The 25,119-nt window shown below is 41.3% G+C and overlaps 2 protein-coding genes across 20 annotated transcripts in view; one reads left to right on the plus strand and one right to left on the minus strand.

Moving 5' to 3' along the window:
- Positions 1-688, plus strand: part of ARHGEF33 (Rho guanine nucleotide exchange factor 33) — a 30,375-nt gene extending 29,687 nt beyond the window's left edge. For all 5 annotated transcript variants that reach the window (XM_062614374.1, XM_062614372.1, XM_062614373.1 and 2 more), the window contains one exon: positions 61-688. In XM_062614374.1, the coding sequence (XP_062470358.1) occupies positions 61-198 (138 nt within the window). In that variant the 3' untranslated portion in view covers positions 199-688. The remainder of the gene's footprint in view (positions 1-60) is intronic.
- The window catches only part of SOS1 (SOS Ras/Rac guanine nucleotide exchange factor 1), a 65,519-nt gene that overhangs the window by 4,599 nt on the left and 35,801 nt on the right, over positions 1-25,119 (minus strand). For 6 of the 15 annotated variants that reach the window (XR_009964005.1, XR_009964003.1, XR_009964002.1 and 3 more), the window contains exons 9-23: positions 24,885-25,012; positions 23,269-23,924; positions 17,953-18,034; positions 17,401-17,523; positions 16,742-16,845; positions 14,879-15,101; positions 14,087-14,206; positions 13,559-13,721; positions 13,109-13,226; positions 10,209-10,381; positions 9,535-9,651; positions 9,115-9,379; positions 7,941-8,059; positions 2,686-2,716; positions 2,522-2,598 (exon numbers count right to left, since the gene is read on the minus strand). Coding sequence is in view for 6 of the 15 variants with exons in the window: in XM_062614370.1 (XP_062470354.1) it covers positions 5,906-6,400; positions 7,941-8,059; positions 9,115-9,379; positions 9,535-9,651; positions 10,209-10,381; positions 13,109-13,226; positions 13,559-13,721; positions 14,087-14,206; positions 14,879-15,101; positions 16,742-16,845; positions 17,401-17,523; positions 17,953-18,034; positions 23,269-23,924; positions 24,885-25,012 (2,886 nt within the window). In the remaining 9 variants the exon portion in view is untranslated. Of the gene's footprint in view, positions 1-2,320; positions 2,717-4,789; positions 6,401-7,940; positions 8,060-9,114; positions 9,380-9,534; positions 9,652-10,208; positions 10,382-13,108; positions 13,227-13,558; positions 13,722-14,086; positions 14,207-14,878; positions 15,102-16,741; positions 16,846-17,400; positions 17,524-17,952; positions 18,035-23,268; positions 23,925-24,884; positions 25,013-25,119 lie in introns of those variants that run through there. The other 9 variants (XM_062614370.1, XM_062614369.1, XM_062614366.1 and 6 more) reach the window with 3 other exon arrangements.

Consider the following 25,119-nt stretch of genomic DNA (forward strand, 5'->3'; position numbering starts at 1 on the left):
AGAGAAGGGGACAAAGATGTGAGGTTGCAAATGCTGGTTAAATTGTCTTTTCCCTTTTAGGAGCTCCATGCAGAAGACAACACCAGGTTCTGCCAGAAGGATGACAATGAGCAAACATCCTTCAGCGACCACAACCCACGGCACGAGCCCAAGGGGGGTTTCCGGAGCTCCTTCCGCAAGCTCTTCAAAAAGAAATAAGCAGCCCCAGGAAAGGCAGGCCACAGCCTAAGTGCAACAGTGCTTCCCCAGGTCCCCGAGGGTGGAGGCAGACAGCAAGGCCCCAAGTACCCCTTTGCTAACACAGTAGGTGGAGGGGTGGGGGAGAGAAGACTGTCACAATTGCCTTACAAATGCATCCCTGCTCTTAGCACAGGGCAGGGCCAGGCTATGGGTTGAAGTGTAGCTCAGCCAGCAGGTCCAGTAAGCACAGGAACTTGCTAGCCTTCACCCCTGCCTGACTGAACTTTCCTCAGAAAGTTTTGGAAAGCTTTGGCCAAATCCCTGTATCTTCTTCTCCCCCTCATCCCCCAACGCTGCTTGATTTGCCATCCGTCTCTTCCAAATTCAAGCCAGGTCTAATTTGGGCTCACCCCACAATAGCAGGGTTACCTCTGCAGCCTTGGCATCCTGCCCAGAAGCCTGAAATCCCTTCTTTTCTCCACTTTCATTCCCCCCCCCAAAAAAAACCCAACCAACAACCAACCCACCCCAACCAACCACCCAACCCACCACTAAAGATGTCTTCCAGGATGGCAGCTCACATTACCCTGCTGTTTGAGAAGGTCTAAGCGGAAGCACCTTGGCTTTGTACTGCTTAACCAGCAGCATCCTTTCTTTCGGACTTTTATTACTCCCCAAAATCCTCCTTCACCTTTTACGGTGTTAATTAATTGCCTCCTGCTGTATGAACCTCTGCTCCTGCTGTCGGAATCGCCTCTGTCTCCAGGCAGGTGATGCAGGCTGAGCCCAGGGTCTGCCACAAGAGATGAAGACTCTTCTCCACCCTACCCCCACTGTGGATTGATGCAGATACTGACAGTCAACCAGTATCCTGGCTCCTGGTCTGTAATACACCTGAAATACTCCTTTGCTAACTCTCTTTGGCCTGACATCACCTTACAAGACCCATCACGTGCAGCACCCTGCTTTGGAGCAATACTTCTAACTAAAACTGAGGCACTAGGGCAAGGAAATCAAAGGTGCCCCACGTGCAAAGTCACAAGCTCTTCTTCCTGTGCAAAGATCATCTTCCTCCCACAAGGCCAAATGCCACCCTCATCACATCTCAACACGGCAAACCCTCAGCGCCATGCTCTGCAGAAGACTATAGCTTTTGTTAAAAACAAAGTATGAAGACAAATACAGCCATCTGGCACGATATCCATGTCACACCCCAGCAGCAAGAGCACCACTGGCACAGGACTGTGGCGTTAGCTGAAGCTGAGGCATGCTAAGGGCAGTCTCAAGAGGAAATGTGGTTTCATCACCTTATCTTGGCAGGGTTGGGGCACTAGTCATATCAAACAGCTTCACCTGAAGAGGTTGTGAACTGTCTCTGTGGGGCCAAGAGCAATGTCTCAGGGGAAATATGCAAGACTGAGATTAGGGGCTTGGGACTCCAACAGCAGTGCAAGGGTGACTGAATCTGGTGACAAGGGAAGAGCACCCATCGTGCTGCATGGCTCTCCTGGCAGTGGGAGCGCTATGGGGATGTCCTTGGCTACAGTGGCTAACACCCACTGCAGATGCAGGGCCTACAGCTTTCCCGCAGTGTTGACTGATGTGCAACTATTACCTGCTTTCCCCCCCTGGTGGAGGTGAAGAAGTGTGTGTGAAAAGGGTTATCCCACCTAAACCAGACAACCCCCATGCTTTCTCCCAACGTTCCAAGGAAGTGACCAAGAAAACCTCAGAAATTAAAATGTTTTAGCTGACACCTGCCCCACAAAATTTACTGGACCCAAAATGGTTTCCAAAAATCCACTTCTCCTTACAAAGAGGAAAAAAGGATCACACAGCCCCCTTCCCCCAGCTTTTGCAAACTATTCTGGGAGGTTTTGTTTTTTTTTAATTTAAGGTTTTTAATGACAAAAACCAACTTTCAAGTCTTTCTCTCTTCCTCACATCCTCACTGAGTAACAAATTCCCCAGGCCTTTCCAGTCAGGACCACTCCACACTGACCAGCCACATCACAAAGACACTCCCTAGGACTTTGCAGCTTTCACTCACAGTGCAGGGCCGGAACAAAAATATGCAAGAAGAGGCAGATACTTGTAACCAAAGCATCAGCAAAGCCTGTTTGTCTGCAAAAGAATAGGCCTTAGACAAACGTTATTTCTTTGTCCATGGAACCAGAGTTAATATGGAAGAGTTTCCACTGTAATGCATCGATGCAGTCAAGGGCTCTGATCCCTGTGTCTTTGGTCTCGTATATAACGACACTTATTCATAGAATAAATTTGCTCCTTACACTTGTCAGGCAGATGCCAAAACAGAAAGAGGGCAAAGGGGGAAACCTACCTGCTAACATGTCCTGGGTGAGGAAATCCTTCCAAAGTGGCAGACCTTTGCTTATAAAATGCCGTGGATTTTAGCTTCTGTTTTAGTGATTTAAGGCATGGTCAGAATTGATGGTTCTTTCTTTCTGATCCTGTATGAATTCTTACTTCCAGGCCTATACTTACCATTTGAGATGTCCTTGTACCTGCTCAGAATCTGCAAATGTAAATAAAATGAATGAATGATGCTTAGCACCACATAAAAATACACCTCTTGCAGGATCTGATTCAACTCCACCTTTAGTGTATGTGTGTGCTCTGGATTATTTTTCTTCCTGTGCCAAATAAATGTTGCTTTTAAATAACACTATTGTCTCTTTTGCACTGAATCAGCCATAAGGTTTCATCCATCCAAAGAAGAAACACATTTCTCAGGTCCCTTTCTGAGGCAACATTACTTACAAAATCCTGTTCCCCTGCACACAGTCATGTCAGAAGACTGTTTCCATACACTTGGTTCCAAGACTCTTACCCAGCACTCAGCTGATTCACTCCCTAGGTTTCTCATCAAGGTCATACTGTTGAAGCTCCCTGTTGTACTTCTTCAGCTCCTTCCTCCACCTCCTTTACTCCTTCTGCTGCTTGTTACAGACACGAGCTTTCACAAAAAAAGCCCACGAGCACACACACCACTGTAACTTCAACTATCCAGCTCTCTAAGGGATCTTAATATCTTCCAGTGTATCACAAGCATCTGTCACATACCAAGTTTTTACAAAAATTTAATTCCAGTTCTTACCATCAACACTATCTTACCTTTGCCACATTCTCAGCAGGTTCAAAGCAATGACACCACAAACAGGGACAACTCAGCTCATAGTGCTCACACCTCCCCATGCCACGCAGCACCTGCAAGCGTGTTAGCATTCCTCCTAGTGCTCCACAGCATTGTGTCACTTGAGGACAGCGGTCTGTTTTTCCTGTTTGCAGTTGAGTCAACACCATGATCTGTGCACTGTGACTGACCTGTTCTGGTGGGCTCCAAAGCACATTCAAGTTACGTTCTTCAATGTGACCATTATCACCAGTTGTATCACACCAATAACGCACTTTTATTCTCAACCACAAAGATGTGAAACATCATTCCCCATTTCACAAAGGGAAATGGAGACTTGCTGACATTCATGAAATCTGATTAGCAGGATCCATGTGAGGCCTCTCCTCTTAGCTGAGCAACCTAACCACTGGATCATTCCTTCTGCCTGCTCTGCCTCAGCTCCAAGCACAGACAAAGAGTATGCAGAAGACAGTTCAAAAAGTCTAAATTTAACGAGTTTTCCCTGGTAACACACTGATGAGCTAATAATTTGGGTAATGTTGCCAACAGTTTGCCCATCATGGTGTTTATATCCAAAGAACAATAACCTGAACTATGGCTCCCTGTAGCTTGAGGGTTTTTACAAAGCTCCCATATGATGCTTTCCTCTGAAGCCAAAATTTAAAGATCTTCGTTTGTTCTTCTTTTTGCCAGGAAAATGTTTCAAAACTACGTTGTTAAAGACATCAAAGAAGGAATACAACTGACATTGTTAAATTTCAACATTTAAAATTGCCATTCTTGTTGAAATCAGAACACCTGAAATTTAATGACCACACTAAAGGATCAAGGGGCACTGCAGAAAGCATTAACAAAGGCGATTTCCATCATTGTTTAACTAACACCATCTCTAGCGATACAGCTTTCTAGGATGCTGAAATGTATTCTTCTTCCAAAGAGGAAATGTGATAGAATTTTACTTTGGCCCATGAGCCGTATTAACTGAAGACGAGACACTTTACACTTCACATACATACTGTAGTGGAGATTATAGAGCTTCTTTTCTTCAATAACTGCCATGCATTACTGTCACAGTATTTTCTAGAGTTGAAGAGCAGTACACAGGTTTATGGATAATCCATGTCATGATATTTATACCAGTACATGTTCCGTCATGTATATTTTGGACACAGAAACCTTCTGTAAAGATTAATATACGTTCAAATTTTTCTAACAGGTGTCATACAGGAAGTGTGGGAAGCTTTATAATGTATAATAATTCACTTTGGGAGTAACCCAGCTTCTCAAATATTACTGAATTATTACTCTGTAACACATGCCAGAACTCACTTCTCTTTAGAGGCTGATTACTAAAATACATACACTGAACTACACAACATGTGCTTTTGTCCCTTTCACTGCTTAACTGAAAACCTGATTTGCTCGTTTGCCTGTGTAATAATTTAAAGTATGTCAGCTGAACATATCTGTATCTTTATTTCAATTAAATTAAAAACAATTTGCAAGTATATTTATGCAACGTTCACTATATACACATGATTTATGCAACTGCAAGGCAATCCTATGTATGCTGATTAATCTATTGTTAGTAAAACATGACAATAGCTATGGAAGTTGACAAGTGAGTGCTCCTTTTCACAAGTGACTGTTTTCATGGCGTGACTGAAAAAGAGCAGCTACTAGCCATGAAATGGATTATCAGTAAACCTTAAAAGGAACGTGACATAACCTAGCAGAGATTAACAGTCTTCTAAATGTAGTAGTATATTTACTTCGGATGATAGTGCTGCTTCTTAAAAGAAAACTTGCTGTCATCTTAATGATGTAAGACTTTCATCTGCTCTATCTAAAGAAAGCAATAATTAGACATTATGCTTCCTGGCAAAAATTTATTTTTGAACTGGCACCATAGTATTTCAGAAAATAATAATAAAGTACCTCTTTGGTGAAGCCTAGGTACCCCCTACTGCTCATTGTAACAACTTGTAAACAGGACCGCAATACAGTGCTTCGCCTTAATTCTAGCTCGGTTAGGTACCACAGATCTTCCTCACAGTCCTTCTCATAATTTTAGGAAGGTATTTTAAAGCAGGGAGTAAAGCAAAGGAAGATTAAGAAGGATATAAAGTTCCCTGTTTGAGATTTAAAAAAAGTGCATAATGTTTTAATTCCAAAAACTGTGCCACTGTATGGAACTGATGGATACAAGACTGTTTTCCTTCCTGTACTGGACATTATTGATCATTACACAAACACAGTCTCTGCTCATTGGCCAAAGAAGTCTCTCAAGTCTGTTTTCTGGTACAATCAGTTGTCCAATTACTTTAGAACAATGTCCCGCATACTAAACCAAGAAGTTGTGTACATGTACAAGTTAACCATTTTTTTTTCCCACTAGAATGTCTGGTTTTGCAATTCCATTTCTGTACACTGCATTTCCAATCTATTGGAGAGTTTTTAGTGTTTGGCATACACATCCCAACTCCTTGGCACCACCAGGTCCAGTGCATCCATTGCCAGCAACAGACGTAGCACCAGGAAAACGCGACTCCCAGTGCAAGGGATAGTTCAGGAGGAGTGGGCATTCTCCAGCAACGGTGGTCCGTCTCGATGCATCGATGGGTGTGTGTGCTCCCTTTTGTAAGTTTTTGGAGGAAGCTTTGGGATATGTTGAGAAGTGCTTTGTCGTGGAGGAACAGGTGGTCCAGCAACAGGATGGAGGTCCACATCTTGCGGTATCAAAGGTGGTGATGGAAGATGCCTCCGTGCTACATGTGGAGAAGGTGTCTGAGGGGGAGGGGGAGTAAACGGAGAAGGACTGTTTGGGAAAAAAGTGTTACCAAGTTCGCTTTTTCTGCCCAGTGGTGGAGGTTGGAGGTGTAGTGGTGAGCTAGAGAAAACATCTGGAGTTCGCACAGGTTCTCGTGGTGGTAACACAGGAGGGCTTTCAGGGGGGTCAGAGATGCAGGTCCGATCAGGCACTGAGTACCTTGGTGAATACACTTTAGAGGTTGGTTGCCTAGGAGGGATTGCTGGTGGGCTGTCCAGGTGCACAGAAGTTATCTGAGGTACACAAACAATTCATTCAATACAATTTTAGAGTGGTGGCAAAGAACAGGGCACTGCTGTGAAATGGAAGCAGAGTCTGCCCTGTAGATTGCTCTTATCCAGTTAAAGACGTGGCACAGCAAGCAGGTGCAGAATGAAGATGGGGAGTATGGATACAAAAGGAGTGGCAGTGCCCTAAAAACGTGTTTCTCAGGCTGATGTGGAGAGAAAATACACTGGATGCGCAGGGGGAGAGCAGGCATATATCAACACATGAGTTAACAGCCAAGGATGGGAGGAATCAAGATGCACAGAGAGGGACAAAGGCAAGGCAAAGAATGGTCAATGCAACAATTTTTAAGCTAGAAAATGAAGAAAAGGGAGAGGCAGATGATGCTGAACAGGGAAAAAAGCAAAAAACTATGCTGAGAAGATGGAATTAAGCAGTCAGAATTACTGAAGGAAACAGCTCCCAGGCTGCAGACCACAGCAAGAGGGTAACTGGTCTCCAACACACTATCACGTACATAATGTTTTGAGTTGCATTTTGGTAGGAACATGATGTGTTAAACTCTGCTGAGTGACAGCAGAGTCACCTGTAGTCTGAAAACAGCAACTTACTGGAGCCATGGAATCATAGAATAGTTAGGGTTGGAAAGGACCTTAAGATCATCAAGTTCCAACCCCCCTGCCATGGGCAGGGACACCTCACACTAAACCATGTCACTCTGTCCAACCTGGCCTTGAACACTGCCAGGGATGGAGCATTCACAACTTCCTTGGGCAACCCATTCCAGTGCCTCACCACCCTTACAGTAAAGAACTTCTTCCTTATATCCAATCTAAAAGCTTAAATGGCTTATATCCAAGCCATATACAAGCCCTCTTCAAAGGCATACATGCTCCAAAGTAATTTTGAATGGGATTTTCAAATCCACTTAATTTCCACTCAAAGTCACAAACCAGCTCCACTGAAATCAAGCGACATTTAACACTGTCTGCAACAAAAGCTGGACCAGATCCCAAATGCCAGACAAATGCAAGAGGAATATGCAGCAATGACTCAAGCAGGCAGGCAGACAAGACAGGTAATCAAGAGCACAAAGACATCACTAGGCATGACAGCATCAGGGTCAAATATTCTAATGAGCCTTTTCAGGGACGGCGGTGTGTACATTACTTTCCATCATTACTACTCTTCAGTTCTTTACCCCCAGTTATACACCCCAAAATGATACTCTGGGACAATTATCAGGAAGCATCTGCCTGAAGCCTCAAGTTCTCACAGGCAATGTAAGAGCCTGAGCATAGCGACTCGGTAGACAACAACAGGCACTTCTAACCCTAAATTCAGGTCCTATCTGTAAGTTTTTATTCATTCTGGGATCAGGACATAGTAAGGCAGAGCTCTGAAGGCTTCAAATCTGAAATACATGACTTCTTACTTTTTCACATACAGTTCTTTAAAAATACACGTACTATCATCAAGAGATACTTTTCTATCACATCCTGCCCTCAGCTCCCAGAAAAAAAAACCTTTTTTCTCCTTACTTACTTTTGATGGGGAGGATTCAGCTGGGGCAGACTCTGGTCGTCTTCGTGGAGGAACTGGAGGAGGGACATGAGCTTCATCTGAATTTTTGGTGAAGTTTATGGATGACACAGAAGCAGATCCTATTGGACATAAAAAAATCATCCTGATCATGACAAACTTTTGTTCAACTCAGTATAGTTCTTTTACTGCTGCCAAAAAAGGTGTCATAAATAAGAAAGCAATTGCTCATACAACCCAGCATGAATCAAGAAGGTATTAAAGACAGACAACAAAACAACCTTCTAACTTGCAGCTTCCAAACTGCCAGAGTTGCAATCATCTCTGTGACCTATTCCTGCACATTCGTAAGTAATCCTTGAGACTAAAAGCACACCACAAAGTTGTTCTTGTATCCCAACAGCACCAAAACAATACCCTGAACCTGCAGTCGATGGGCCAATCCAACAGTGAAGAAATATCTTTTCCTGAAGTATTCCAGAGACCTGGCTTGGACACTCAACAATGTCACTGCTCTAAGCAACTTCTACTTTTAGCAAGTCATTTCACCTCCTTGTGGTAGCCAGCTGAACACAGGACTGAACTTGTAACTCCTTTGAAAGCATAGATGAAAGGAGTCTATGTTCATTATTAATGAAAAGCACATCATAAAATACGAGCTTCCTTGTATATTAGTGAAGGGAGAAGAAATAGGTGTGGATGGGCACTGATCGATTTAAAGCAGGGAAATACTGATTATAAGTTCTGCAGGAAAACCATCCGTGTGCACTGAAACCAATTCAGAATGGCAGACAGCAGAATAAGGCACCCACAAAACATTATTTTTTATTCTCATTGCTCACCATCAAACAGATGATACTCACCACATATAGAAACAAACGTGTGGGATTTGGTGGAGACATATACAGGCACTAGGGATGTATCTGCCTTCTGTTGTGACAAGTTTCTCCACAGACATGTAACACTCCCTATGTAACATGCCCAGTTCTGCTGAGTTTCTCCTCTTACAATAAAAACTTATTAGAAAAGGAATAAAACACACTGAAAGGTTTTACTACCACAAGGAGACAAAAGCAACTATTTCTATAGTCACTTTAGAAGACTAAACATGATTCACCTGTTTAACACCACAAAATCTAATACACACGTTCCTGGTAGACCATCTATGAGCACCTACTTGCATGAAAAGGACTTGAAGGATCCGAGTCAAACACGCTGCAGGCATCTGTAGTACTCGAAGTAGCAGAAGCAGGGGGAGGAGTCAAAGGTGTTCGAGGAGAGTTTGGTGCAGATGCTGTTGCTTCAGTCTCGCTCTCTGGGATGCGGCTGTAACTGATTTTCCGTGGCTCCTGTTGCAGGGGTGTAGGATGTCTCATGGTACCAGGCCTTGGATTAGAGGGGCGAACACCTGGGGACTTGAGAGGATAGCTATATTTTTTGGGCTGAAATGACAAAAAAGGATAGTATTAAACATAATCAAAAGGCCACAAGATCACCTAAATGTAGCTTCGTATTTAAGAAGAGATCTAACATGACTTCTGCTATCTGTGAAAGACATACGTAAGCAGGTTTTGAAATACATAAATTGAATACTAACAAATCTTGGTGGAGGCTTGACATTTCGTGGCTCTATCTCCAGTGACTTGTTGAACAGGTAATCTGTAAATTCCGTCTCTATGCTGTTTCCCATTGGATTCAGGTTTTCAAAAAATCTCTGAAATACAAGAAGGTAGAGAACTTGTCAGCTAAGCTACTTCTTAGTGGCTTATTACTGTTTGTTTCTACTGCAGAAATGATACAAACTATTCCAGAGAAGAGAGAAAATGCTGGAGTCAGAAGTAATGACAGATTTTTAAGTTATTAAATCTGTTTGTTGCCAGTGCTATCAGGTAAACCTGGAAACGTAAAGGCAGGGTAGCAAAGGAGGAATAAGACAACTGGGCTCACTGGACAAATAAACCCAATCGAGTGAAGGACAGTGAGAATCTGGCAGTTTCTGTTCCTGTTTAACGCTGATCAGTAAGAAGAGTTATCTACATCCCAATAGCTAAAGGAAAGCAAAACAAAACTCCAACAAAACTAACCAAAGTGCAAGCACTGAGCTTTCTGCCCTTCCTTACAGTGAGACCCAAGAGAGATTTTATGACAGGACTTCACCTCATCTCTGATTCAGTCTGATGTGAATTCAGTCTACCCTTATGGTCTATCAGCTGTCAAGAGTCACCAGAGAAGTAGCTCAGTGCAAGGACTCAAGGAAATAATGCCACTTACCCTGATGTCAAATTCCACTCTTAAACAATACGGCTGGTTCTGGTACTGCTGTATCTCTCCTGTGATTTCAGCTACTTTTCTTCTCTTGCTGAAGTTTATAAGTTCCTTCCCATGTCGCTTTAGAAATTCAGGGTTGCCTTCTTCTGTTTTCAAAATGTTAGTTAAGTAAATCCCTGAAGAGCACAAAGAAGAGTTTCTCAACATACAGTACAAACCAAGGAGGAAAGCACATGACAGGAACAGAAAGAAATCTTCAAAAATGATCTTCTGCATGCTATTTAGAAAAAATCTCTGTTAGGATCAATAAGGGCAACAATTTAAATATTTTAGAATCATAGAATCATAGAATCGTTAGGGTTGGAAAGGACCTTAAGATCATCCAGTTCCAACCCCCTGCCATGGGCAGGGACACCTTAGGCTAAATCATATCACCCAAGGCCTCGTCCAACCTGGTCTTGAACACTGCCAGGGATGGAGCATTCACAACCTCCCTGGGCAACCCGTTCCAGTGCCTCACCACCCTAACAGGAAAGAATTTCCTTCTTATATCCAACCTAAACTTCCCCTGTTTAAGTTTGAACCCGTTACCCCTTGTCCTGTTACTACAGTCCCTAATGAAGAGTCCCTCTCCAGCATCCCTATAACCCCCCTTCAGATACTGGAAGGCTGCTATGAGGTCTCCATGCAGCCTTCTCTTCTCCAGGCTGAACAGCCCCAACTTCCTCAGCCTGTCTTAATACAGGAGGTGCTGCAGTCCCCTGATCATCCTCATGGCCCTTCTCTGGACTTTTTCCAACAGTTCCAAGTCCTTTTCATGTTGAGGACACCAGAACTGCACACAATACTCCCAGTGAGGTCTCACAAGAGCAGAGTAGAGGGGCAGGATCACCTCCTTTGACCTGCTGGTCATGCTCCTTTTGATGCAGCCCAGGATACGGCTAGCTTTCTGGGCTGTGAGCGCACACTGAAGCCGGCTCATGTTCATTTTCTCATCAACCAACACCCCCAAGTCCTTCTCCACAGGGCTGCTCTGAATCTCTTCTCTGCCCAACCTGTAGCTGTGCCTGGGATTGCTCCCACCCAGGTGTAGGACCTTGCACTTGTCATGGTTAAACCTCATGAGGTTGGCATCAGCCCACCTCACAAATGTGTCAAGGTCCCTCTGGATGGCATTCCTTCCCTCCAGCGTATCAACTGAACCACACAGCTTGGTGTCATCGGCAAACTTGCTGAGGGCGCACTCAATCCCACTGTCCATGTCACCAACAAAGATGTTGAACAAGACCGGTCCCAACACCAGCCCCTGAGGGACACCACTCGTTACTGGTCTCCAGAAAAAAAGAAAAAAAATTTGCCCCTAATATGTCTTTTCTAGAAAGCTGCCTTTTTTGCATCAAAATCGCAAAGTCTATGCATCTTTGCATTGCTTAGGAAGCTGACACAACTGAACACTACTCGCATTTTGCAAGATAAGAGTACGTGTCTTGAGAACTGAACTCAAGCGCTTTCTCTCAACGGTTCCACCTCAACTCAGCTCTATCCCATTACAGACCCCAGCTAAGCTCCAAAAAGTTATTTTCAGGTTTTATCCTTCTTTTCCAGTCTCCAATCCTGGCTTCATAATTGCATCAAATCATCTGATGATTAGAGAGAAAAGAGTGCTCTCAAGTCCACAGATAGAATCATAGGAGAGAACTTTAAAGCTCATCTAGTTCCAACTCCTCTATCACGGGCAGGGACACCTCCCACTAGACCAGGTTGTTCAAAGTCCTGTCCAACCTGGCCTCGAACACTACTAGAGATGGAGCATTCACAACTTCCTTGGGCAGCCTGTTCTAGTGCCTCTCCACTCTCACAATAAGGAATTTCTTCCTTATATCCAACCTAAATCTCCCCTGTTCAAGTCTGAACTCACTACCCCTTATACTATCTCTACAGTACCTGATGAAGAGTTCCTCCCTGGCACCCTTGTAGGCCCCTTAAGATACTGGAAGGCTGCTATGAGGTGTTCATGCAGCCTTCTCTTCTCTGGACTGAAGAGCCCCAATTTTCTTAGCACGTTCTAGCTTAGATAATATATCTGGAACTGTCATTATGACTTTTCTAAGCATAACTTGACAGAAATAAATGAAGCTTTTCATGTGTGATCCTGCTAACCTTTACTCATCTCTCAAGCAAGATAGAAGATTTCTTAGTTCACCTTATCTTTCTTTGCAGAGCTCTGGAGTATATCTTTCCCCAACCTGTAAAAGGCCAAAAAAGCTATCAAAACTATCTTCTTTCATAGGCCTGAAGCCTAAGCTGGACAAGAGTAATGTCCAGAGCTGGAACTGATCTGCAGTAAACATCCAAGTAGGTTGCTAAAGAATAGAAGTGCCATATACTTCACAATTTTCTAAATGTCAGAAATTCCAAGCAATCTACTTGAAACGACAACTGTTCAGTCCTATGATAAAGAGGCTTCCCAAAGGCTGTTTTTATAGAAATAAGACTTTTTAATAGAAAGACTCGAGTTATAAGAAGCTATGAAAATAAAAACTGTAGCTTTAGTTCTTGAAATTCTTGATAGGGAAGGGGGTTCTTTTCTCTCTACTAGTCCATGGCAATAATATTTCTAATGTGACCATCTTCCATTTAAGGCATTTATGATCGCATGACAGTTCAAAGTAAAAATGAGTAAATACGTAAATAAGATATTGCAGATATACAACATATGCAATGGACAGTCACTTTAATTTTTCTTTCACGTATTTCACATAATGTCAGGCATCTGAAAATCAAACCCAACTGCCCTGCTAAAACTGACTTTCTACTATTGTTCGTGCTCTGTTTAGTGCCCTAACTCAATACTTTCCAAATGTTTATGCATGATACAGCTCATTGAAACCAAATGTACTTACCAAAAAAAGGCACACAAGGAGGATTAATGGACCTGAGTTTTGCCAAGTATTTCTTATAATGATCCTCACTCAGCTCATAAGCTTCTTCTAAAATCTTCTTCTGGCGACTTGGAATTTGCTAAGAAGAGAGATGAAACAGGTTGTTTGGAAAGACAGGGTGAAGTGTAGCCCAGCAACAGTACTTAGAGTAATGCTCTCCCAGTGATATTTAGGTCAGTCACCATGATGACAGTGCCTGACTATCTCAGGATCTTGCTACCTTTTTCTGCCTAAGTGAGGACTGATTTCTTCCTTCTGAAACCAAGGAAAAAACCTCTCTATTACACCCCAATTGATTAATCTGTTGGGGGATTTATCTTCCTTGCTCCTTCTCTGAAGGACATGCTTACTGACTAACCGGGCTTTCTGCATTACACTTCCATACCAAAAATGGAAAACATTTTACTGTACCTCAAATGTGTGATCCAACCTATACACTGCTGCGGAGTTCATAGCACTGACAATCTCAAGGACACCATTAAAGTTGTTTAGCTCTTGAAATACTTGCAGGATTTCAATTATCCGGCTCACTACAGTAACTCTTTCCTCCAGGTTTTCTGTTTCTACGATGCATCTAACCACAGAAGAACATTTGATCTTGTATTAAAGCATTGATAAGTTTTCCAAAATCAAATATTAAGTCGTACCACAAACATGAAAAATTTATCAAATTACTTGACACAGTTTGGAAAACATTTAGAGAATAAGCATTTGAAAATATTCTCAGAATAAAAATCGGAGACTATTTATGGTAAAAGTCTCACAGGGACCAGCTGCAGCATCTGAACATGATTTAAAACTGGGATTCTTTCTCACAGGGACCAGCTGCAGCATCTGAACATGATTTAAAACTGGGATTCTTTCTTAACAGAGTTTTTCACAGTATATACTTCTGAATGGAGTGTAGATGTCCAGAGCAGATTCAGGAAAGTGACTTACTTTTCAAACCACAAAGTGAGGTTAGTTGTATGCCTTATCATTTTGAGAAGATTGGGAGAATTAATTTCTTTATCTTCCTTTGTCCACACACTCCCAACTAGTTCAGATGGCTGCACAGCTCTAGAAAAGTAGATGCACATATAAAGAGAAATGTAATTAAAAGCCAGAGAGAAGATATTATTTTCCCAAACCTCTTTATTTGCAGTGAACTTTGAATTAATATTTGAAATAAATTTTTAAGATATGACTTCTCTTGTATAATGTTAGGCACCTTACACGACTAATTGACTAGTATTTCTATGCTTTTTAGTGTGTATTTCTTAATTTAGGTGACTATTAACCAGCTCTGTTCATCTAAATAAAGAACAAAGTCTATGTTTCATTCACCATCATAAAATGTGAGCTTCCAACACCTGAACAGCCTCTCACAGACAGCTGGTGAGATCTGAACCGATCCACAATCTGCTTCACAAACTAGGATATGAAGAAAACTGATTTAATTAACATTCATACTTCTCAAAAGCTGATCTACTTGGAAAATATAAAGAGAAACCTGCAGTACAATGCAACTGACAGCCTGCATCAGCCCTATCTACTGCACATTAACTGGGGGGAAGGATAAGACAAATACTCGTTTTTAGCAGTTTTTCCTGACAAAATAGCAATCACTATACAGCACTGGTAAAGTCCCTTGACCTACTGTGGGGATTCACATCAGGGGCCTGCAGAAACAATTTCATGCTGGAGAATATTTTGGTTTGTGTCATGTGTTTTTCAATGGAGGAAAGTTACCTGTAAAAATCTGACTCAAGTAAAGTAAGCTGCCGAGCAATTTCGATTGGATGCAAAGTGAGCAAGTCAAAAGTCTCTGTGTGTCCTGGTTTGCTTATGTGCCATTCAATCGCCGGAGGAGGGCTCTCAAAAGTAATGTTGTGACTTTGCCCAATGGCTTGTGCCTGCTTCTTCCGGTTGATGATCTTTGTGATAGATTCAACCCATTTCTTCATCGCTTTGCCTGGCACACAGACAGAAATTTGCTATTTAGTTACTCTTAATAACCGTGCACTATTGAAATTATTATTTAGTTACCCTTACTAAACTTGCACAGGTCCAGGTCATTTATCCAGACCTAAGCAAGGCATTTGACACTGTCACACACAGCACCCTTGCCTCTAAATTGGAGAGGCATGGATTTGACAGATGGGCCAGTTGGTGGATAAGGAACTGGCTGGATGGTCACACTCAAAGAGTTGCAGTCAATTTCCAGGTCAGTGATGAGTGGTGTTTCTCAGGGGTACTGGGACCGGTGCTGTTTAACATCTTTGTCAGCAACACGGACAGTGGGATCAAGCACCCTCAGCAAGTTTGCTGATGACAGCAAACTGTGTGTTGCAGTAACAAGCTGGAGGGAAGGGAAGCCATACAGAGGGACCTGGACAGGCTGGAGAGATGGGCCAGTGCAAACCTCATGAAGCTCAACAAGGCCAAGTGCAAGGTCCTGCACCTGGGTCAGGGCAATCCCAAGCACAAACACAGGTTGGGGAGACTGAGAGCAGCCCTGAGGAGGACTTGGTCATGTTGGCTAACAAGAAGCTCAACATGACCAGGCAGTGTGCGCTCACAGCTCAGAAACCACCATGTCCTGGACTGCATCACCAGCAGTATGACCAGCAGGTTGAGGGAGGGGATTCTCCCCCTCTACTCTGCTCTGGTAAGACCCACCCTGCAGTCCTGCATCCAGCTCTGGGGCCCCCACACAAGAAGGACGTGGAGCTGTTGGAGTGAATCCAGAGGAGGCAATGGAGATGCTCCGAGTGCTGAAGCGCATCTGCTATGGAGACAGGGTGAGAGAGCTGGGCTTGTTCAGCCTGAAGAAGGCTCAGGGGAGACTTTATGGGAACGTTGAAGTACCTAAAGGGGGCCTATAAGAAATCTGGAGAGGGACTTTTGACAAGGACATGTAGGGACAGGACAAGGGGGAATGGCTTTAAGCTGCCAAATGCCTGTTTAACTCGATACCATAAGAATTTCCTGCATGAGATGGCGAATTCATTGAAAATTTACCAGCAATCCACATTAAACTAACTGGCTCCTTCTCTCCCTCTTTTTTATTTCTAAATAACCATTAAATACTTCTCTAACACAACACTCTCCTACAAAGTACTCCTGTAGCTGCTTCAGGTTTTTTACAAGGGATCAGGAAAAATCTGTCCAATCCCAAGTGGAAGGTAACCTACAGTTCTAACACGCGCTGTGAAATACCTGGAAAACCCTCGCTTCAAAGAAACAGTGGTTTCCATCATCAAACTTTTACAAAAATTACACCTGTATACAGTTTAAGAGGACAATCAAAGCAATTATTCAGTCCTGATGATTATTCAGCTATTACTATTTTGCATGATTTCAGTCCCTTTATAACAAAACCAATATTTATTAGGATGTAAATAACATTCTTTCTTTTGAACATTATTATTCAAGGATTTTGAGTAATAGTGTTGATTGTTTTTTTTAATTAAGGATTATTTTATGTTCTCTGGGAAGTACTTAATAAGCAGTCAGCCCTATTTCTCTGCTCAGTGATTCCATTCCGTACCTCTGAAAAGGGATGTGTTATGATTCTATGATAAATGCTAGCGCTTAAGAAATGACAAATACCTCTTACTGTTCCAATGAATTCCTCTAAACGCTGCAGAAGATCAGCATCTCTTTCAAAGTCATAGAAGTGGTGTTCTACCCAGTGTCGACACACATTTAATACTCTGGAAAAGGAAAGGATAAGTAAGCATTCTACAATACAGTGTACCTTCATGTCTAGCATTTCAAGGCTTTTAGCTGGCAAGGGCTCACAAGAATATCAGAATCAGCAGTTCAAAAGCAATTATTCTACTGTCTGCATGTCACCAGCAACCAGATATAAGCATCCTTCTACTTTAAAGAAGTCAGAGTAATGCTATTGTTCATAAAAAGAACGTTATCTAAAATGTTCTCTGTCTACATCTTTGTGGCACACATATATAACCTTGAAGAAATATGGATTTAAAAAAACCTGGGAAGTACAAGAAACTAATTTGCACATTAATAAGTCTAAAACTCATCACAAGCCTTTTCTAAGGCTTTTGATGCCAAGAATTCAGATTTCCACCAGGTTTTCAAGTAGCAAGGTCTAAATGGCTTACTGCCCCTGCATACTCTTTACCAAAGCATCTGCAAGAAAGGCTGCAAGAAAGGTATCCCCAAGAGCCACTGCATCCAAAAGATGGTACTTCAAAAGACTTAAAGGAAGTCTGTTTGGCTCACATTGATGCAATACCTACCGTAGCTGCACAGGTTGAATGTACTCTTTCCTAAATCGTTTTAACTCTGCACTAAGAGGCTGGTCTCCATTTTCCATAGCAATACGATCAGCTTCTGTGGGCTCAGGCTCTGGAATTTCAAATCTAGCAGAGAAGATGGGCATAAGACCAAGCTCTTATTTTACTCATCTCACTCACAGCATGCATGAATAAGATGTCAATTAAAGATAGCTTGAAATTCAGAACATTTCAAAATGTCAGAATCTTGTATTTTGGTAAGCAGATAGGAAGATTTGCTAAATTCAGTAACAACACAGATTTCAAAGACAAAACCATGGGATGCTGGAAGTTCCTGGAGCTACCTGAACAAACCGAAGGCTCCTGGATATAACTTGTATATTTCACCTACAATCCTTGAAATGACAACTTAAAAAACACTTTAAAAAGTGTTTGGAGTGAATCAAGAACAACAAGAAAACAAGAATCTTACAACCTCTACTACTCCAAGTAAAACCAACAACAATAATACAAAACAGGTAGTTCATATGAACAGTATGTTTAACAGTGGCATACCTTTCTATTAGCAGACTCAGCAACTCTTGAGGTTTACAGAAGGATCTATATGTCGTGAGAAAAGTCCGAACAAAGTTGGGATCTAAGACAAAGAATAATTTCATGCTCAAGTCAGTGATTACCTTTTTTTAATTTTATTTTTATACTTTAAATCACGTTAACTACCCGTCACAATTAAGGATGCTGGTTTATCAATCTACAAAGAAAATGATGTAACAATTCAGAACCTCTTAAAATAGCAATGAAAATCGGAATTTAAAACCAATTTTTATCCTGTTGAGAACTCAAACCAATTACTTTGTCTTTTCCTTTGGTTATTAAAAGACTGGATTCTTTTTCAACAACTTTGAAAATAATAAATATTTTATTTATGAGCCACCTAGTAAACAACTTTAGTTTTGACAACGATCAGGTCAAGATAACTCACAAAAGACACAGCAAGTAACTTTGCATTCAACAGAAATCACCTTTTCAAGGGGAAAAAGTTTTCCCTAAACTTCTACAACTGATAGTCACGTTTAAGGCAAGTGAGATATTTTTCAGCTGACAGCTCTCCTTTGAGGTTACATTTATTTCACTGCAAAAATATCAGCAGATTTCATTTAAACTAATTACCTATCAGTTAAACTACTCAAATGTGTTTGAAACCAAGCAAATATTGATAACAGAAGCCCCAAACTGTCTCCCTTCATTACAAAAGCAAAACCATTTATTTTCGAGTATGAGGAAATGCAGTGACAGCATGCTGGCACTGCACAGATGCGACTAGAAACAAAGTTAACCTTGTTATCACTGAATAAAATTAATGACCATGTTACAATGGCTTTGCATATTAAATCCATACACAGATTTTTAAAATTAACTGGTAATTTTTCTAACAGAGAGTGGCTGAAGAGGAGCACACAGGACTTGAGGCAGGAGTTCCTACAGGGTGTAATGAAGATGAAAACACCTGCATTATTTGACCTAACACTGTACGAAGCCATTAGACTTGTTGCCTGGAATAGGGGTTCTTAAGAGGTTTTTTAAAATCCTCCTTAACTGTTTACCAGCACCTTGTCCATTTGCATGAACCTTCTACCTTTCTTAGCTCCTACTTAAGCTCCCTTCATGTGGGCAACAGTTTAATGTGTCACACAGATTAACCATGCACTGTGTAACACAACATTTCCTTGCATTTCTGTTGTATACAATTCCCGTTTCTTAAACAATTGGCTACTCTGTTTTACCATCTCTATGTCCTTCACTAAGCCATTTTTCTCATAACACCTCTCCCACCTCTCCTTGAAACTGTACAGTCTAAAATCCTTTTCAAAGGCAAAACTCAAAAACCCTTTTGCACAAAGAAAATAATCCCTTTCCCCATCATCCTCATCATGAAAAAAACAGGTTTTGTTATCCTAAAAGACAAGTATAGAAGTAAGCACAGTAACTCATGTTTTCACATCTTGTAATCTGCACACACCATACAATAGTTAGGGTTGGAAAGGACCTTAAGATCATCAAGTTCCAAGCCCCCTGCCATGGGCAGGCACAGCTCGCACTAAACCATCTCACCCAAGGCTTTGTCCAACCTGGTCTTGAACACTGCCAGGGATGGAGCATTCACAACCTCCCTGGGCAATTCACAACCTCCCTAGGCAACCCCCTAAGCAGATTTTGTCTACATGAAAATGAAAGCCTCCACAGCAATTAACGTTTTCAGATCACTGCAAGCTCTGAGTCATAGCTATTGTTATTTACAGGTAGGGTCAGTGGTTAAACCCACAATACATATTGAATTTCAAATGAAGCAGATCAGAAAATCAAATCTAACCTTATTATCTCACTAGCAAAATCTGTAACTCAAAATAGTGTACAATATATGAGCAAGCGTTAAAAAAATACAGACACCACTAGTTAGTCAGGATGTCTGCTCATGTGATAATTCTCTCTTCAATACAGCCAATTTGAAAGCTAAAAAAGAACAATAACTTGTTCTACAAGGATTTATAAATAATCACCCTTGAATTCCTTAAGAAAGGAAACGGACACTATGATGACGCACAAGCACTCTTAACATATCAAAGCTTTAAAAATAGAAGAGCACTGCCCTATACATAAAAAAAATTGCCACCACTTTCAAATCTTGGTACCACCTAACTCAGCTGCTCTTAAGGAACAGGCAAAGGAGGAAATAATTTATGCAGAAACAACTTAAAAACAAGTAAAACCCATTAAAATATGCAAGTAGGGGATTTCTCCCTGCTTTGCTGCTCTACAGCAGGAGAGTTTGGACAATCTGCCATACCTTCTGGCTAGGTGGCCATCAGGGCTGTCTCCCTGTGCTCACTCTCACTGGATGCCTCCTACCCCCAGCAGCGTTGCATGGTAAAGCAATGCTTTGGTCCCTGTTCCACAGCTAAACAGAGAAATATTTCAGCTGGTTTGTGCATCGTCAGGGAGGTGAGGGAAGAAAAATAAAAGGTTCAACACCCCTATCTACAAATGACATGGACTGCATAGATCTTCATTGCTGTCCCTGACCCTGGCAGAGGGATTGGAACTGTATGATCTCTGAGGTCCCTTTCAACCCAAACCATTCTATGACTGACAAAAAAGTTGAGACTACTGTCTGAACACAGCCCATATACTCCTCCATATGCAACTAACTAAACTGCTCTTCAGCTACTCACAACAGACTGGTATCACCTCTATGATTATATCTGTAATTATAGTATCTGACTTACAAAGATAAAAACCTAGCAAAGAGTCACAGCTACAGTAAATATTGTCTTTAGACTGTCAGATCAAGGGCTGCCTAACCAGTCACGCATATTTGAGACAAGTCACATCAGAAGGGCTTGCTATTCTGACATATGAAGTCAATAAATTCTTTCAAGATTACAATCACACATACATAATCCTGCATGGAAAAAGAAGAGCCTTTCTACAGCCTGTAGCTACTTGGCTAGGTATCACCAGAGTACTCATCTTCCCACGTCTCCAAGCAAAACAGAAGTCTTGAACTCACGTGGTAAGTGTATGAAAGAAAAGCTAAAGGGTTACTATGGAAAGCTGTTGCCCTACTCACTGCATCTCATAAGGTGCAAAAAAACACTGAATGATTTCCATAGTAAATGGATCTTTGTTTCCTGCACAACAGAGCATTTTGGCTGAGTCACTATAGCTCTATTTCTTTGTTCCCCTGGAAAAGACACAGAACAGCACAGAAAAGGCACAGAATGGTTAGACCAATTAATTTTTCCTCATAGGAAACCAATAATAAAACAGAAGGTATTGAATGGAAGAAAAGGGTGCTAAGAAATCATGTGCTACCTAACAATTCAGCATCAGGTCCATGCATGTTTCACTAAGATCTTTAAGGCTACAAAGGCAGGCCAAATATATCACAAAACCAACCATTTTTCTTCTTTTGAAGATAGGCTATCCCACAGTACCCACATTCTCAGTTTTGTCATACAATAGTTTGGTCCATGTCACATATACCTTCAAGCAACCTTGTACGTATATGTTGTTAGGCTTCAAGCAACCTACTTAAAGCTTTATTAAATAAGGGCTATTACAAGCAGGGATTTAAATGACTGTGGATGAAGGTTGATCTGATCAATTGATCTGAATGCTTCATTGATGTTCTACACACTAGCAAGGGCAAACAGACATGCAAAAAACGTGACAGAGGTGATTATTTCAAGAAGCCACATGCTCCTTAAAAACAGGCCTTTCTATTTTATGAAGCTGGAGAATGTAGTTTGTGGATCCCAGGACAGAAATGACGCCTGGAGAGCACTGCTATCACTTGGAATAATCATAGAATCATAGAATAGTTAGGGTTGGAAAGAACCATCATCAAGTTCCAACCGCCCTGCCATGGGCAGGGACACCTCACACTAAACCATGCCACCCAAGGCTCTGTCCAACCTGGCCTGAAACACCGCCAGCTATGGCACCAAAGTCCCAGAACATCTGGAAAGGGCAATTCTCAGTGGTGCTTAAGTCAGCCAAAGCAGAGCAAATATTCACAAGGGCATTACTGAAGTACTATTTTTGCCAGTTCTCTGTCAAATACAATGCTAGCTCTAAAAACCAAAAAGCATCTGTCCTTCTCTAAGGCTGAATTGTTTTATTTTAGCTTTCCAAAACATAAAACTATGTCACAAATCATGACTGTGGAATACGAAGCCAAGAGTTGGAAGTTTATAAAGTTACAAGAAAATGATGACAGGCACAAAACCACTCTGGTGAGAACTGCCAGCACAATATTGCATTGGGTTTCTAATACGTGTTAGGAAAGCTCAACTGAAGGGAACGTGGAGAAGAGCAATAAACATAATGGGGTAACCATGTATTTACAAGCATTTAAAAATAAACAAAAATACTATACTACACTAATTATAGTCTGCTTATTCCCCACATCTTCCAAACAAATATTCCTGGATTATGCAGGGTATCCAGGACTGAGCTGCAGGAGTACAATTTAGAGTCAAAGGAGTACAATCAGAGTGCAAAGAGTAAAAAGAAAGGGAAACAACAACAAAAGAATCTACAATTGAATATGAGAAGCACAAATGCCAAGATGCCTGAAGTTTTAGAATAACTGACATACAGGTAGAAAAAACCCCAAACAAACAGAAAACCCAAACCCAAGCCCAATGCTTGTCATCATAACTTATGAAAATCCTGGGAAATTATTAAAAAAAATGAGGTTGGACTGGATGATCACATAAATGCCTTCAAGGTACTTTCAACACAAACAGAAACCCAAAGTCCTTAAATCAAATCCCCACTGAAATTCTGATTAAGGCAAAGTTCCAAGGCCAAATTATGCAAGTGACTTCTTCTAGGAACCTGGTATTTGGTCTTTTCCATTACATGCCAGCATGGACACAGGTAATGAGTAGAACCCGTAACTGAAAACACTGGGCCCATAATTCCCTCCCACAGTGCTAGTGCTTCATGTGCCACCCAGCTTTGGAAGTCTTGAGCGAATGCAATTCTTGTAGCCTGCGGCATACAGTAAAAAGTATTGCCTAGAGCTCCATTCCTGCAGGCGCCTGATCCCCCATCGCTTTGATGAGAATAACCTTATGCATATCCCACCATATTCAGCCAAACAGGATTCATATTTTTAACTGCTATAGCGATGCATATTTAGATCTCAAAACCGTAACTCAAAAAGCATGTTAGGATATGTGTACTGCAAAGCATATTTACTTTCTGCAACTTTATATATTTTGCTGCATGTATTTAGCAGAGAAAGAGAAACATAGCCTGGTCACCACTTTGAGTTTTGGCTATATAAAAGAAGTGCCTCACCTGCATACATGTGGTAAGTCAGCCTCTCAATAAGCTTGACAACAGTTCCTGCCTTGATGATGGGGATTCCAGATTTGGGCTGCATGTTTTCTTCAAACACAATATTCTCTTCAGAGTCGGGTTCTGCAAATCTGTAAAGCTCAGGATTTGGAAATCTCATCTGCTCCTCTTTTTCTTCCTGCAACATTGTTACATCCAACATTCTTTCCAGCGTGCTTCTATATTGCAAAGATATCAATGCTGCCATCCAGTTGTTTTTCTCCTCAGCTGATTTAGCAGCAAAAATAACACTGTTCTCATCTTTTAAGATTATTTCAAAAGCATGTCTGTACTCGTTAGTGTCGTCCTTATCATTGATTTGTACCTTTCGCATGAAGAACTTTTCTTTTAGACGATATTCTGCATTGCTAGCACCAGGAAGTCTTGGCTGGCCATGATTTGACTTACAGCAAATCATCAAGCCATCAAATAGAAATATGTGCCTCTCATGCTTTGCTCCTACACGTGTGAGTGTTCCTTCCATGATGAACTCGTTACAGCATTGTCCAATGTCCTTACCCTCCCAGCCATCAATATTTTTCTGGATTTCATTCATTTTCTTAATTGCCAGCTGTTTCCCCTTCATTTGCTGAGTATAGAACCGGCATGCAGATTCACTTCAGTGAAGATGGGAAAAAGGCAGCCTATTAGTATATATGTATTTAAAAACCACAACCACCACTAACAGCAAAACCACAAGATCATCTTCCTGAGTGGTGAGAATTCCACTGAGAATGCAGTTTCAGCAGCCACTATCAGCACCACTGCAAGTCTTGACTAATGTTTCACTTAAGTAACTCATCTGATAAATTTTCTACTTATCTTCTATGTAATAAATGTTGTACATAAACATGGACAACCAGAAGCAGGCAAGCCATTAGTGCTTCTTAGCCTAATAAACCACTCATTTCCATAGCCAACAAAACAATTTTAGACTGCATTAATTTGAAAGAAACTTATTTAGAGAAAATTATCCATGTCCAAGCCTAAAGATTCCACCTTGCAGCACAGAACTTGTTTGGTAAATAAAATATTGAAACAATTTTAAGAGCAAACACAAAGTTTTAACATGTTTAAATAACTACACAAATGTTAGCATGAGATCAAAGAACTGATACTATAATCCAAGAATTTGCTACAACAGAGCATCTAAGAATTAGCTATCCATGCATCTATTTCTATTATCCAGTGGTAATTTGAACTAGGCATTGCACAAAACAGTTCAGATTAAGTAGTTTCAAATTCAAGCACATTCCCTTCTAATCCCACAGACAGGCACTTCTACAATATTTTTAAGTGAATGTTCATTATCTGAGCACAATTACCCCACAAATGCCGTAACTTTCTACTTACCAGGGAATTCTCAGAACGTCTCAACTACCAGCATGCAAACACATAGAAACTAGAACAATTTTAAAACAATAACAAATTATCTCGGCTTTGATGTCACTTCCTCTGAAAAAGCAGGCTTGTCACAAACTATTTTGTTCATTGTTTACTAAAAGAGGAAACTGGGAGCCCTGGATTTATAGCAAAGCATTAAGAGCAGAAAGCAGGAAAAATGGAAACGTGTTTACCTAAGCCTTCGTTTTGCAAGACTTTTGGAGCATATCCGTTCCATACTGCTTTGAAGATTAAGTAGGGCAGTTATTGCTTGCTTTAAGCACTCTTTATCCTCTTCATCCTCACTTTTTTCTTCCAATTGCTGTGAACATTGAAAGTCAAATACAAAAAGTGTTACAAGCATTTTGGTTTGTTGAAATACAGAAGTTTGACCTAGGAAGAAGAAATCCAACCATCTGATGATTTTGT

Source organism: Pezoporus occidentalis, unplaced genomic scaffold (assembly GCF_034315485.1).
Source record: "Pezoporus occidentalis ecotype Australia unplaced genomic scaffold, CSIRO_AGI_Poc_V1 ctg175, whole genome shotgun sequence".
Classification (NCBI taxonomy): Eukaryota; Metazoa; Chordata; class Aves; order Psittaciformes; family Psittacidae; genus Pezoporus; species Pezoporus occidentalis.